Consider the following 16,138-nt stretch of genomic DNA (forward strand, 5'->3'; position numbering starts at 1 on the left):
TTGCTGATGACACTAAATTGAGTAGAAAAGCAAATTGTGCAGAGGATGTGGAGAGTCTGTAGAGAGATATAGATAGGTTGAGTGGGCAAGGATCTGGCAAATGCAGTACAATGTTGATAAATTGGAGGTCATCCATTTTGGAAGAAAAAATAGATCAGGTTATTATTTAAATGGTCAAAGATTGCAGCATACTGTGGTGCAGAGGGACTTGGGAGTGCCTGTGCATGGATCACAAAAGGTTGGTTTGCAGTTGCAACAGGTTATCAAGAAGGCAAATAGAATGTTGACCTTCATTGCTAGAGGGATTGAACTTAAGAGCAGGGACGTTATGCTGCAACTGTACAGGGTACTGGTGAAGCCGCACCTGGAGTACTGCATGCAGTTCTGGTCTCCTTACTTGAGGAAAGATATACTGGCTTTGGAGGTGGTGCAGAGGAGATTCACCAGGTTGATTCCGGAGATGAGGGTGTTAGCCTATGAGGAGACATTGAGTCGTCTGGGACTATACTCGCTGGAATTTAGAAGAATGAGAGGGGGTTTTATAGAAACATATAAAAGTATGAAGGGGATAGATAAGATAGAGTCAGGAAGGTTGTTTCCTCTGGTAAGTGAGACTAGAACTAGGGGACATAGCCTCAAGATTCAGGGGAGTAGGTTTAGGACGGAGGTGAGGAGGAACTGCGTTTCCCAGGGAGTAGTGAATCTGTGGCATTCTCTGCCCAGGGAAGCAGTAGAGGCTACCTCATTAAATATACTTAAGACACAGTGAGATAGACTTTTGCATAGTAGGAGAATTAAGAGTTATGGGGAAAAGGCATATAGGTGGAGCTGAGTCCATGTCCAGATCAGTCATGATCTTATTGAATGGCGGAGCAGGCTTGATGGGCCAGATTGCCTACTCCTGCTCTTATTTCTTATGTTCTTGTGTACCTCCACACAATTTTCTCCTCAGCTTTATCTTTGTTAAGCCCTCCCATTTGCTGTATATATTTGTGGAAAAGCAATAGTACATTGTATACTACATTTTTTAAGGTGCTTAATTGAAGAGCTTATACTCTACATTTTGAAAATGTCATACTAAAAGAAATTTTCTCCAAACAAAAAACAATATCATAGATGGAAATTTCCATGTCTGTTTGAGTTTAACCACTGAAGTAAATATTTTAACTCTTTTTGTATTTTGTTACAGCTGACTTTCTTTTAAGTCCACAGATAGGGTAGAAAATCTGTTACTGTTACATGTTAGCAGTTATTGATGACTTTTTTCCTTCATAGCCTTTTGATGGTTTTTATTCCTTCCTGTTACTTGCTGATTGGTACTTTTACTATCTTTTGCACTTAGTGGTTTCTTGTTGTTTTATGAAAATGAAATTTGAAGACTGGTGCAAGTGTGATAAAGGGACAATATCCAGAGCAGCATGTAAATCCAATTCCTGTATTTGCAAAATTGGTTTTGTGTGTGTATGTGTGTGTGTGTGGATATATGTACATTGGTTTTCTTCCTAATATGTTGTTCATGAGGATTCTGAACAAATGCAATCTGCATGCGAAGTCAGAGGGCATGCATTATTGGAACAAGCACACAAATGTCATTCAGCCACCATTTTGAAGTTGTACATTCTGTTCTCCTTTCACTTTACTGCTTTGATTTTCTATTATTATTTACAGTTAAGTACTGAAACTTTTGATAACTTAGGAAGGAAAAATGTTGGTGGTCAAGCAATGAAGTTTTTTTTTGCAATACAAATTGGGGTGCAGTGTCTTATGGCTGTGACTAGTGGTTCCAATGAGAACTGCTGGAGTTCATGGAAGTAAGTTATTGACATTCATGGGCCCCCTACACTGAGCCTTACCAAATGATGGAAATGGTGGTGGGTGGGTCGCATTTTTCACTTTGCACTGTCGCTGGACACTAGTGACAGTGTCCAGTCTTGCTGGTGTTCTCCAGCATTATACTGAGGAATCATCTCACATATCCTACTATCAGTCATACCTGCCATGGCATCGTTAGCTTTCTTAATTTCTCAGTCTATGGAGTAGAAAGCAAATTCATCTACTATATATTAGTTTTTAAGTCTTCACTTATTTCTGTTTATTTTAAGTTTTATTTTGACTTTATAGACATTTCTTAATACTGGTTTTTGAATGTTAAAATCATTGATAGCTTTGACAGAAGCCAAAATCCCATTCCCAGCTTTGCCTTCTGTTAAAACCTGTCAGGGGACTTCTAGAGGTGGGGTTCTGCCCCACACCTGAGGCCTAGTCGCCACTGAGACCACGACACCTGACTCGAGGATGTGGAGGACTACCAAGTTTGGTTTTTCACATCCAGCCCAGGGGGATGCAAGTCATAGAATCAGAGAGTCGTAAAACACCGAAACGGGCCCTTTAGCCCACCACATCGATGCTGACCTTTTTGCCCATCTACACTAATCCTATTTGCCTACATTAGAACCATATCCTTCTGTGCCTTGCCTATTAAAGTGTCTTAAATGTAGTATTTCTATCGGATGCCACCATCTCCTCTGGCAGCATGTTCTGGATATCAACCACTCTTGACATGAAAAAAGGTACCCCTCAAATCCCCTTTAAAACTCCGTCCTCTCACCTTAAACTTATGCTGTCTTGTTTTTGACACCCCTACCATGGGAAAAACTTTGACTATCTACCCTATCTATGCTTCTCATAATTTTATATCCTGTTATCAAGTCACCTGGCATCTTCCTTTGCTCCAGGGAAAACAACCCCAGCCAATCCAATCTCTCCCCATAATTAAAGTCTTCCTATCCAGGCAAATCATGGTGAATCTCCTCTGCATTCTCTCCAGCACAATAACATCCTTCCTGTCATGCGACAACTAGAACTGCACACAATACCCCAAATGCAACCTAACCAGTGTTTTGTAAATTTGCAACATAACATCCCAACTCTTACTTTCTATGCTCCGATCTATGAAGGAAAGCATGCCCTATTGCCTTCTTCACCATCCTATTATGTGTTCCAACTCCTCCACCTTAATACTGGCATACTCCAGACAATCAATTATCCCTCCCTGAACTCACTTCCATGTCTTTCTCATTGGTGAATATAGATGAGAATTATTAATTTAGGACCTCATCAAAATACCCTGGCTCCACACATATTGCCCCTTTGGTCCTTAAGGTGACCCACCCTTTCCTTGGATACCTTCTTGTTCCTGATATACTTGTAGAATGTCTTGCGATTCTCCTTAATCTTACCTGCTAAGGATATTTGAAGGCCTCTTTTTCATTCCTAGTTTCCTTCTTCAGTACTCTCCTACGCTCTACATTTCTTAAGGGACTCGCTTGATTGTAATTGCCTATACCTGTCATATGCTTCCATTTTGTTCCTGATCAAACCTTCAATAACCTTTATCATTCAAAATTCCCTAATCCTGCCTTCTTTTCTTTTCACCCTTACCAGAACATGGTGTCTAACTCTTCTAACTCTCTTGTAAAAGACCCTACTTGTCAGATGTTTTTTTAGCCTTAAGCATCTGCTTCTAATCCACTTTCACCAGGTCCTCTCTTGTGCTCTTGAAATCAGCCTTCTCCCAATTTAGGATCTCAACTTCAGGACCAACCCTATTCCTTTTCATAACTTTTCATAAGGAGAGGGGTCTTGATGACGCTGAGGACAGTGTTGGTAAGGGTAATGTTTTAGAGTATGTAGATATCAAGAGAGAGGATGTGTTGGGGCTGTTAGAAAATATTAGGACAAATAAGTCCCCGGGGCCTGACGGAATATTCCCCAGGCTGCTTCGGGAGGCGAGGGAGGAGATTGCTGAACCATTGGCTAGGATCTTTGAGTCGTCGTTGCCCACAGGGATGGTACTGGAGGATTGGAGGGTGGCGAATGTTGTCCCCTTATTCAAAAAAGATAGTAGGGATAGTTCAGGGAATTACAGACCAGTGAGCCTTACGTCTGTGGTGGGTAAGCTGCTAGAAATGATTCTAAGAGATAGGATCTATGATCATTTAGAGAATCATGGACTGATTAGGGACAGCCAGCATGGATTTGTGAAGGGAAGATCTTGCCTCACTAGCCTGATAGGGTTCTTTGAGGAGGTGACCAGGAAGATTGATGAGGGTAGTGCAGTAGATGTGGTCTACATGGATTTTAGTAAGGCATTTGACACAGTTCTACATGGTAGGCTTCTTCAGAAGGTCAGAGGGCATGGGATCCAGGGAAGCTTGGCTGTGTGGATTCAGAATTGGCTTGCCTGTAGAAAGCAGAGGGTTGTGGTGGAGGGAGTGCATTCGGATTGGAGGGCTGTGACTAGTGGTGTCCCACAGGGATCGGTTCTGGGACCTCTACTTTTTGTGATATTTATTAGTGACTTAGATGAGGGGGTGGAAGGGTGGGTTGGCAAGTTTGCAGATGACACAAAGATCAGTGGTGTTGTGGATAGTGTGGAGGGCTGTCGAAGCTTACAGAGGGATAGTGATAGGATGCAGAGCTGGGCTGAGAAGTGGCAGATGGAGTTCATTTTGGAGAAGTGTGAGATGGTACACTTTGGAAGGACAAACTCCAAGGTGGAGTACAAGGTAAATGGCAGGATTCTGGGCAGTGTAGAGGAGCAGAGGGATCTGGGGGCTCATATCCACAGATCACTGAAGGAGGTCAATGATGCAGCTTTACAAAACTCTGATTAGACCACACTTAGAGTACTGTGTCCATTTCTGGTCGCCTCATTATAGGGAGGATGTGGAGGCGTTGGAAAGGGTGCAGAGGAGATTTACCAGGATGCTGCCTGGATTAGAGAGTATGGATTATGAGGAGAAACTAAAGGAGCTGGGGCTTTACTCATTGGAGAGAAGGAGGATGAGGGGAGACATGATAGAGGTATACAAAATATTAAGAGGAATAGATAGAGTGGACAGCCAGCGCCTCTTTCCCAGGACACCAATGCTCAATACAAGAGGGCATGGCTTTAAGGTAATGGGTGGGAAGTTCAAGGGAGACGTCAGAGGGAGGTTTTTCACCCAGAGAGTGGTTGGTGCATGGAATGCGCTGCCTGGGGCGGTGGTGGAGGCTGATAGGTTGGTCAAGTTCAAGAGATTGTTAGATAAGCATATGGAGGAATTTAAGATAGAGGGATATGTGGGAGGAAGGGGTTAGATAGTCTTAGGAGTGGTTTGAAGGTCGGCACAACATGGTGGGCTGAAAGGCCTGTATTGTTTTATGGTTTTATGGTAACTACCTTGAAACTTACAGGATTGTGGTCACTGGTGTTCTGCAGGGATCAATGTTGGGACCTCTGTTGTTTGAGATATATATAAATAATTTTGGAAGAAAACATAGGTGGGCTGAATAATAAGTTTGCAGATGACACAAAAATTGGCAGAGTTGCAACTAGTGTGGAACGTCAAAGAATACAGCAGGCTATAGATCAGTTGGAGATATGGGCAAAGAAATGGCAGATGGAGTTTAATCTGGACAAGTGTGAAGTGTTGCATTTTGGCAGGTCAAATGTAAGAGGAAAGTATACAGTAAGTGGCAGGACCCTTAGGAGCATTGATGATCTCATCTTGGAGTACGAGTTCATAGCTCCCTGAAAGTGACAACGCAAGTAGGTAGGATGGTGAAGAAGGCATACAGCATACTTACCTTCAATATTCAAAATGTTGGGTATAAAAGTCAGCAAGTCATGCTGCAATATTTGGAGTATTGGGTGCAGTTCTGGTTGCTGCATTACAGTAAGGATGTGGAGGCTTTGAAGAGGGTGCAGAAAAGGTTTATCCAGATGTTGCCTGGATTAGAGATTATTAGTTATAAGGAGAGGCTGGACAAACTTGGTTTGTTTTCTATGGAGTGTCAGAGGTTGAGGGGGAATCTGATAGAGTTTATAAGATTATGGGAGGCATAGATTGGGTAGAAAGAGTCTTTTTCCCCAGGGAGGAAATGTCAATTACTAGAGGATAGAGCTTTAAGGTAAGAAGGTTGAAAGTTTAAAGGAGATGTGTGGGCAAGTTTTTTTATAAAGAGAGTGGTGGATGCCTGGAACGAGCTGCCAGGGCAGGTGGTGGAAGCAGATGCAATAGTAATGTATAAGAGGCATTTAGACAGTCACATGAACAGACAGGGAATAGAGGGATACAGACTATGTGCAGGCAGATAGAATTAGTTTAAATTGGCATCATGGTCAACACAGACATTGTGGGCAAAAGGGCCTGTTCCTGTGCTGTATGTACTGTGTCCTATGTTCACTGTTTCCAAAGTGTTCCCCAACCAATACTTATACCACCTGTCTGGTTTCATTTCCAAAGATGAGATCAGGTACAGCCCCTTCTCTGATAGGACTATTTACATCTTGTCTCAAAAAACCATCTTGGATGCACTTAACAAATTCTGCCCCATCTAAGCCCCTAACACTAAGAAAATCCCTGTCAATCTTTGGAAAGTTAAAATTCCCCACTACTTTAACCCCATTGCTTTTTAAATCTCTCTGCAGTTTGCTTATATATATGTCCTTTTAATTCCTGCTGAATATGTTGAATCCTATAACATAACCCCAGCCAATGTCTTATTCGTAAGCTCTACCCATATGGCCTCATTGGACGATCCCTTCAGGATATCATCTCTACATACTGCTGTGATGTTCTACCTAATCAGCAGTGCAGCTTCCCTCCCTCTTTACCTGTCATACCTAAAACTTCTATACCTTGTAACATTAAGCTGCAGTACCGGCCTTCACTGAACCATATTTCCTTGATCACAATAATATCATAATTCCATATGCTGATCCATACTCTAAGATCTAACTTACCCTTACCTTTGAGGATCCCTGTTACCTTTTTCCTTGGAATGCATCCTCAACCCTAAGCAAGGTACCAATCTATATAGTCCCTTTAATAACATCAGAATATCCCAAGGCCTTTTGCAGCCAATAAACTACTTTTGAAATGTAATCGCTCTTGTAATGTAGGAAATGCATCAACCAATAGTCATTTTTTACACTACCACAGAGAGCAATTTGATGATGACAAGACAATTTTCAAGACAGTTTTACAAATCTTTCACATCCACTTGAAAATGCAGACAGGGCTTGATTTTAAAAGGAAGGGTCCTGCACCTGAAATATACCTGTTTCTCTCTCTATAGATGCTGCCTGACCCACTGAGTGTTTCCAGCATTTTCTGCTTTTATTTCAGATTTCCATCATCTGCAGTTTTTTTTTAACTTTTGAGGCTTAATTTAATGTTTTCTTCTGATATATCGGAACTTAAACTGGAAAGTACATGTATCGTATACTGTAACCTCTCTCTTCATTAATACAATAAATATACTTCGTGCTTCTTACAGCAAGGAAAGGAATATGTATAATGACAGCAGCATTGTACAATGTGAAGTAAAATGAAAGTATGTATTTTTTGAAGGCAGGAAGGTGTAATTATTGAAAATTCTTGGAATGAATACTGAGTTCATTTAAAGGACAAACTGTGGATGAGAATCATAGCTTAGTCTGATTGGGAGGTCAATTTAGAAGTTATAAACATTACAAAACTGGTATTCTTGGAAAACGAGAAGTGAAGAACAAAGCATTTTAACATTGTTTTGCATCTGCAAAAAAGAGACCCAAGCACAGGAAATGGACATTTTTTCTGTATTTAGACTTAACTTTGGATTGCTGAATCACTGAACACTGCTTTAAGCTTACCCTTTTATGGTTTGCTGCAATATTGAGTCTGTGGAAGACTGGACTCATGGCAATCCAATATCACCTGCATTTTTTGCCAAAAATGTGAGTGCTGTATTTGAAGTTATTGAGCTTGATTTCGTCAGAGGCTGTTCCTTGATTTTTTATTCAAATATACAAATACATAAGTATCAGTATAGAAATGGGATGAGGAATTGAAATCACAAGTGGAAAAAATCAAATTACATTTGTAGACAAATCAGAGCTATACACCAAAGTGACATCTAATCTAACTTGTACTTAATCCATGAATACAACAGGAACAGTGAATACTGGAAGAAGCACATGAAATTGAAGTCTAACCCATTGAAACCTAGGCACAAAAAATTGTGGACATTGTAATGGAAATAGATCTTAGGATCTGCTTGGTTTCAAAATTCTATACTTCATCCTTGTTTATGAATTTGTAACTTAGATTTAGGCACTAAAATCTATGTCTTGTTCTGGGAGAAAGGTTAATGACAAATTTAAATTGGTGCCATCAATAGTATTGTTAGGATGTGGTTGTTTTCTAAGTTATAAAAGTCAACTTAACAAGCAGCAAAGGTTCCACATTTAACTGTATAACACACTTCAGGATTTGGTGCTGTTTGAACTTGTTTCCATGTGTAGATTCTTTTTGACCCTGTCACTGAAAAAAATTTCAAAGATGACAACCTTCAGTTGATTAGGAAGAGACTTGACGTCTTCCAATACCTTTTAAACGTCTAAGCAAAGGGAAACATAGGACCAGGCAGTTGGGCTTCTAAGGAGATTGAATCAATGTTGCTTGCGAATTTTCTAAAACCAGTACAATGAGTTTAAAGATTGTTAAATATTATGTAAACACAATGATGGAAGGGAAGAAAAAGGACGGTGGGAGAGGAGAAAAGGCAAAAAGAAAAATATTAGAGGGAGGGAGGAAGTGGGAGAGGTTGGGATAAGAATGAGGGTGCAGGGGAAAAGATGCATGTGGCAGAAAAGTGAGCAGAGGTATGAGAATAAAGGAGAGGAAAGTATTGGATAAAAAAGTGGCAAATAACAGTTAGAAAGGTGAGAGGAAAAGATAAACGAGAGTGGATTAGAAATGAAGAATAGGAATAGATAGATTAGGGGCAAGAAGAAGGAGACCAAGCGGAAGAGAATAAGAAACGGACGTTGGGATGGGTGAAAGGATGGAATGGGATAAGAAGGGAAAATGGGATTAAAAAGAGGGGATGAAATAGAAGGGGTAGGTACTGAAGAATAAGGAGGGGAGGAAAGGGAAACGAGGGGGAGGAGCGCAGAGATGCAGTTGCTGTAATGGCCGCGCCGCCGACAGTCGCTGTTTTCGGCGCCTCGGGTGAGTGAGGCCGGGCTCTGCCGAGCCGTTCACTGGCTCTTAATGCAGGAAAGGAGAGGGGGGTGAGGACTGGAAGTTGAGCTCTGCGGGGCCGCTGGTAGGCTCTCAACTGGGAGGGAGGAGCTGGGGCTGAAGCACTCACTGCCCTGAAAACCGCAGCCAGGGGATAGTCTGCACCATCTGCCAGACCGGCCTGGTGCTGACAGCGCTGCTTGCATTTATTATTTAGTACTCTCTGCCCCATCCCTCCCCTCTCCCACCCCATCCGCTCTCCCCCTCCCCTCTCCCCCTCCCCTCTCCCCCTCCCCTCTCCCCCTCCCCTTCCCCCTCCCCTCCCCTCCCCCTCCCCCTCCCCCCCCTCCCTCCCTCCCCCTCCCCCCTCCCCCCCTCCCTCCCCCTCCCCCCTCCCCCCCTCCCTCCCCCTCCCCCCCTCCCTCCCCCTCCCCCCCTCCCTCCCCCTCCCCCCCTCCCTCCCCCTCCCCCCCTCCCTCCCCCTCCCCCCTCCCCCCCCTCCCCCCTCCCCCCCCCTCCCCCCTCCCCCCCCTCCCCCTCCCTCCCCCTCCCCCTCCCTCCCCCCTCCCCCTCCCCCTCCCCCTCCCCTCCCCCCTCCCCCTCCCCCTCCCCTCCCCCCTCCCCCTCCCCCTCCCCCTCCCCCTCCCCTCCCCCTCCCCCTCCCCTCCCCCTCCCCCTCCCTCCCCCCTCCCCCCTCCCCCTCCCTCCCCCCTCCCCCCCCCCCCTCCCCCTCCCCCCTCCCCCTCCCCCCTCCCCCTCCCCCTCCTCCTCCCCCCTCCCCCTCCCCCTCCTCCTCCCCCCTCCCCCTCCCCCTCCTCATCCCCCCTCCTCATCCCCCTCCTCATCCCCCCTCCTCCTCCCTTCCCCCTCTCCTCCCTTCCCCCTCTTCCCCCCCTCTTTTCCCCTTTCCCCCCTCCTCCTCCCCCTCCCCCTCCCCCTCCCCCTCCTCCTCCCTTCCCCCTCTCCTCCCTTCCCCCTCTTCCCCCCCTCTTTTCCCCTTTCCCCCCTTCCCTATTGGCCCCTCCATCCCTCCTCCCCATCCACCCCTCCCTGCCTCTGCCCCTCCACCTCCCTCCCTCCGCCCCTCCACCTCCCTCCCTCCCTCTGCCCCTCCACTCCCCCACCTCCTTGCCTCCCCGAAACACCCCCTTTCTTCCCTACCACCCCCATTCTCCCCCTGCCTCTCCTCCCCCTGCCTCCCTCCCCGCCACCCCTCCTCCCCTCCCTCCCCGCCACCCCTCCTCCCGTCCTCCTGCCTTCACCACCACCCCCGCCTGCCCTCCACCTCCCCCTGCTGCCTCCCCTGCACCCTCCCCTCCACCCGGTCTGGCCTTATCTCCTCATCCATATCCCCTCCCTCATGGACTGCCTGTTCTCACTTCCATCCTCCCTCCACTTGGCTTTGAGCCCCTCCCTCGGCTTCCACACAATATCCCTCACCCTCCTCTTGTATTTTTGCTCTAGGTTAGTCGGTAATGAGAGGTTTTTTCTGGAAGTGCATGTGCAGGTGTTGTAATACAGGCTGGACTGTGATGTGTCCCCAATATCAGACTTGGTATCTTAACCTCTGTATGGATAATGGCCACTTGGTACAAGGTTGTGGAGGGCAAAAAAAAAATCAACATTTTCTCAAGTAATGCGGGAAAAACTGCAGGGGCAAAAGGAAGCCTTCATTTGAAAATGCAATCTAAGTACGTTGGCAACATCTATCTTTATATATTTCAAAAAATACTTATGAAATGTTATTAAAAATTAATTTGCCTCTTCTTGGTGAAAAGGGAAATATTCTCCTTGCTCTTGGCAAGCAGTATTATATGAAGTCGTTGCACACTTTAAAGTGAAAGTTCTGGATGAGAAAAATTACTGGTAAAAATATAAGAAGGATTTGTGACCAGTGCTAGTTAACTTCTGATAACACACCAAACCTTGGAACCATCAATTATGTGATACTCTGTATTGCTCACCAAAGATTTCTCAAATACAGTCATTCAAATAGCAGTATATATTAGTATTGATAAAAAAGCATCCCTTTGTAAACAGTAGATAAATATAATGGTTCTACTGTAGCAAGCTAAGATACTTTCATTGGAAGAAACACGTGCTGCTACTTTTAAAAATTGCTTAATGTCAGAGTATTTTGTTTCAGAATTATCCTTCAGGTTTTACTTTGCTTAGATAACATGCTTGCCACCGGGTTACTGCCCAGGCAGCAAAGCTGAAGATGTACATCACAATTCAAAAACTAGATGTATATCCTTAAATTATGGAAAATTATCCTGTATAAAGAAATAATTAAAGCATGAACCAGGGCAGTAATCCTCACTTAAGTTTATTGAAGCAAATGCGGTATGAACAGCCAGTCGGTAGGCCTTTGTACCCCAATATAATTTCCCTGAAGCTTACGTGCATACAACAATCACCAAAGTTAATTTTTGTCTTTAGTTGCTCCTTTCCTAATTATATACACTAAAAAATGACATTTGTTTATGAACACAAACTAAAACTGAATATGGTATCTGTACTATATAAAGGACTAGGCAGACAATTTATGTTCCTTATATTTTAACCAAAGATGATTTGTCTGTCTTTCCCCATCTATCCAACTCACTCATCATTACCATGATTAAGAAAATCCCCAGATGGTGAAAGCTCTATTTACACAGAGAATAATTTAGAAGTTCTGGGTTTAATGCTGTTTAATGGTTTACACGCATGATTAAAATGCGATTTGATATTGTTGTTAAGATTTGACTTAATGGGTCACAGTGTGGAGTGGTCAGTGTACTTCATTGTACTGTAAATAGTCAATTGAAGCCATATTTACAATTGTTTAACATCACAAGTGTAAATTATGAAAGCATTGAATTCAGGACATAAAATTTGCTGCGCTATAAGGCAGAGTAAACACATGTCACCTTTCAGCATCTCAATTCCATTGATCTGCCTTTAGCACACACTTTGTTGACCACGTTTGTAACTATAGCAGCAGAGGTTAAATGAGTTGGGTGCATGTGTTTCCTTGGATACTGATTTTTACCTATATGTTTTTGCAATGTTTGTTATTCATTACAAAGCACTTGTTAGCAAGCAGCAAGAAATGGGATCTTGGTGCGTCAACCCCAACGGCAGAGATTGGCACTAATTAAGGCATGCAATAAATATTCCTGTTTCTGAGCCTATCTGCCTATTTCAAAATAGATACCTGACAATTGACAAAATGTAACTTATTGTTGTAAAACAAAATGCCGGGCTTAGTTTGTATGCCCAGAGTGCAGATGTAAAAGAGTTGTATAAATCAATTATTTTTAAAATGTACTTGCTATAATATTTGAAAAATGACCTGGTCTTCATAATCTAGAGAGTCCAGAGGGCTGTTCTGCTTCCATGTTGTCCACTAACTGGCTCCTTTTGAGGTGTGCCACAGTATGCCCCTTATTTTTCTTGTCCTCACAGCACAAATACCATCTGTGGTGATGGTGTTTGTGTTGTGAATCAGTCATACAGCACAGAAACAGGCCCCATTGGCCTACCTTGTCTCTGCCAACCCTGATGTCTATCTATATTAATCCTGGTTGCCTGCATTAGGCCCGTACACGTCTATGCTTTTCGAATCCAAGTACCTGTCCAAATGTGGCTTTTTAAAGGTTGCAGTTGTATCTACCTCTACCACTTCTTCTGGCAGCTCAATCCAGATAACTACTACCCGCTGTATGAAAATTTTAGCCCTTAGATCTCCTTTAAATTTCTCCCCTCTCACCTTAGACCTGCATCCTCTAGCTCTAGACACCACTGCCCTTGAAAAATGAGCCTGACTATCTATCCTATCTGTGCCCTTCATAATTTTATATTGATAAGGTCACCCCTCAGCCTCCTACATTCTAGTGAGAATAAACCCAGACCATCCAGTCTCTCCTTATAACTGCAGCCCTCCATTCCAGGCACCATCCTGGTGAATCTCTTCTGTACTCTCTCTGACAATACCACATCTGACTTGAGATCTATGCCCAGTGGTGTTCTGCAAGGATCAGTACTTTACAGTTTGTGATGTATATAAATGATTTTGAAGAAAATATAGGTAGGCTGATTGATTCTCAGACAACAAAAATATTGATGGTTACGGATAGTGATGAAGGTTGTCAAAGGACTCAGCAACACAAGTAGAAAGGGTGGTAAAAGGTGTATGACATAATCATCTTTATTTGTTGGAGTGTTGAGTATAAAAGTCAGGAAGTCATGTTGCAGCTGTATAAAACTTTAGTTAGGTCACATTTGGAGTATTGAGTGCAGTTCTGGTTGCCACATTACAGGAAGGATGTGGAGGCTTTGTAGATGATGCAGAAGAGGTTCACCAGGATGTTATCTGGTTTGGAGAGTATTAGCTAGAAAGAGAGGTTGGACAAAGTTGGATTGTTTTCTCTGGACCATCACAGGTGGAAGGGCGACCTGTCAAAAGTATATAAAGTTATGAGAGGTGAAGACAGGGTAGATGGTCAGAGTCTTTTCCCCAGGATGGAAGTGCCAAAAACTAGAGAACATAGCTTTAAGTGAGAGGTGGAAAGTTTAAACAAGATTTACATGGCATTTTTTTTAAGGGTGGTAGGTGCCTGGAACGTGCTGCCAGGGGAGGTGGTGGAAGCAGATATGATAGCAATATTTAAGAGGCATTAGACAGGCACATGAACAGACAGGGAACTGACGGATATAGACTACATGCAGGCACATGTGCAGTTTAAATTGGCATCATAGTTAGCAAAGACATTGTGGACCATGGGGCCGGTTCCTCTGCTGTACTGTTGTATATATCTTTAGACAACCGTCTTCACTATCTATGAATCCACCAATTTTCATGGTGCAAACTTACTAATTGTACCACCTGAATTATCATCCAAGTCATTTTATATCTTAAAAACAACAAAGGTCCGAACACTAATCCCTGCAGTACAGCACTTTTTAACAGACTTGCAGTCAGAAAAACACCCATCCACCAATACCCTCTGCCTCCTATCACCAACCTAATTTTGGATCCAGTTTGTCAACATGCCTCAGATCCATTGTGCCTTAACCTTCTGGATCAGCTTATTGTGCGGGACCTTGTCAAAAGCCTAACTAAAGTCCATGGAAGCCACGTCTACTGCTCTACCTTCATTAAATTTCATAGTTACCTCCTCAAAAAACTAAATCAGATTTGTGAGATATGATCTCACCCACACAAAACCATGCTGACTCTTCCTAATCAGTCCCTGAGGTGAGGACATATGTGCTGGGGATGGCAGAGGGAAATAGTGGAAGTGGATATATGGCTAGTTTGGGTCGGAGGGGAGTATAGGAGAGCTGTGGAGTAATCGAGTGGAAGTCTTTTAGACAATGAAAGTAATATTTCCACATGGGATATTCCAAAACTAGGGGCCAGGAATATGACATATCACTAATAAATCCAGTTGGGAATTCTAGAGGAACCTCTTCACACGAAGATTGATAAGAATATGGAATGAATTACCAGAAGGAGAAGTAGAGGAAAATATTGTAAATACATTTAAGAGAAAGCTGGATAAAATACATGATGGGGAAAGAGTGTGGATAGGGTCAAAAAGGAGGATGGGAGAATGAGGATGTGTGACGTAAACACTTTGATAGACTCTTCGCCTGGATGAACTGTTTCTGTGTTGTACACTCGACGCATGTCAATGACAATAATTTTCACTGAGGACAAATTATAGGAGCACATCAACCAGTGGACCAAGGTTAAGTTTAAAGTTATTGATACAATTACGTCACTGGTTCAGTACTGACAACAGGTCTTGTTTTTGTTGGCAGTGTGACAATATAAGTAGGTTGGTACCTGGAGCCATTCACTCTGCAGCATTCTTGCAGTTTCTTTTAGTTCCTCTGGCAGTACTGGGGGAGGAGGGACAACATTGTCAGCTAAAATTTTAACTGCCTTAGCCTTAAGCTCTGAAACTCCCCCAGTAAACCTCTCCTTCTTCATCACTTCCTTAAAACCTAATTCTTTCATGGTGTTTTTTCCTATGTGTCGAAATGTCTTCTTTTAGTTGTAGATTTTCTGATTATGCCATTGAGAAGCACATTGAAACGTTTTACTGCATTAAGAGCTGTAAAAGTGACTTTGTTGCAATTGCTGTTGGAGGAGGCTAGATTTTAGACTGCTTGTGGCCTACGTAATCTGATTGGGCAATGAAACAGTTTTTTTTCCCCATTAGGCTGCAGGAGACGTGATTGCAGGCTGCAGGAGATGTGATTGCGAGCTGCACATTGACAAGCCATCAATTTAATAAGCATGCTCTCTTGGCAACTTCTGCATCTGTCTGGGGATGTTAGGAGTGAGATTGTTGTTGGGAACGAATAATGCAGAGGAGGTGGATGTGGTGGAAGGGTGCCTTATCCCATCCCAAAAAGAGCTTTGCAACATCTACATCATTAGTATGATGACCTTATCCATCAGTATCACAATGCCAACGCTTAGCTTTTCAGCAAATCGGTCAGTCATGAGAGTAGATTCTTCTCTTCTTAGGCAGACCCTTTGGGTCGAGGGTGATTTGCTTCCACTCAGTTTGTGGGTCATGAGGTGGCGAATGGAAAACAGATGGGCTAGGAGGTGGCTGATGGGGCAGGTGAATGGTTTGCTCTTGAGGTGATATGATCCTCCCACCACATAGGTAGGACCTCTGTGTGTTCTGGGTGCTCAATACCATTTCAAATGCCCCTTCTCCATCTTGTGTGGTTATGGGCCAGAGATTCCCGGGAGTTGATGGGAATGTTGCACTTCTTCAGGGAAGCTTTGATCAATTCTTGAATCTTTTTCTCTGTCCTCCTGGTAATGTCCTCCTGTGACAGAGCTTGGAATAGAATGTCTGTTTGAAGAGTCTGGTGTTGAACATATCCAACATAGCCGAGCGAGAGTAATTAGGACTTCAGTGCTAGGATTTGGCCTCTCCTCTTCATAACTGGCTATCTCCCTTCTATACTCTCAGTTCAGATGTAGGGTCTTGACCTGAAACATCAATTATCCCTTTGCTTCCACAGGTACTGCCTGACCTGTTGAGTTCCTCCAGCAGTTTGTTTTTTGC

General features: G+C 43.5%; 1 protein-coding gene across 1 annotated transcript in view; it reads left to right on the top strand.

The window, feature by feature from the left end:
• The first annotated feature begins 8,986 nt into the window (after nt 1-8,986).
• LOC127573902 (nmrA-like family domain-containing protein 1) overlaps nt 8,987-16,138 on the top strand; it is a 59,729-nt gene continuing 52,577 nt past the window's right edge. Inside the window, exon 1 of the mRNA XM_052022478.1 lies at nt 8,987-9,041. Within this exon, the coding sequence (XP_051878438.1) occupies nt 9,002-9,041 (40 nt within the window). The 5' untranslated portion in view covers nt 8,987-9,001. The remainder of the gene's footprint in view (nt 9,042-16,138) is intronic.

Source organism: Pristis pectinata, chromosome 1 (genome assembly GCF_009764475.1).
Source record: "Pristis pectinata isolate sPriPec2 chromosome 1, sPriPec2.1.pri, whole genome shotgun sequence".
NCBI lineage: Eukaryota > Metazoa > Chordata > Chondrichthyes > Rhinopristiformes > Pristidae > Pristis > Pristis pectinata.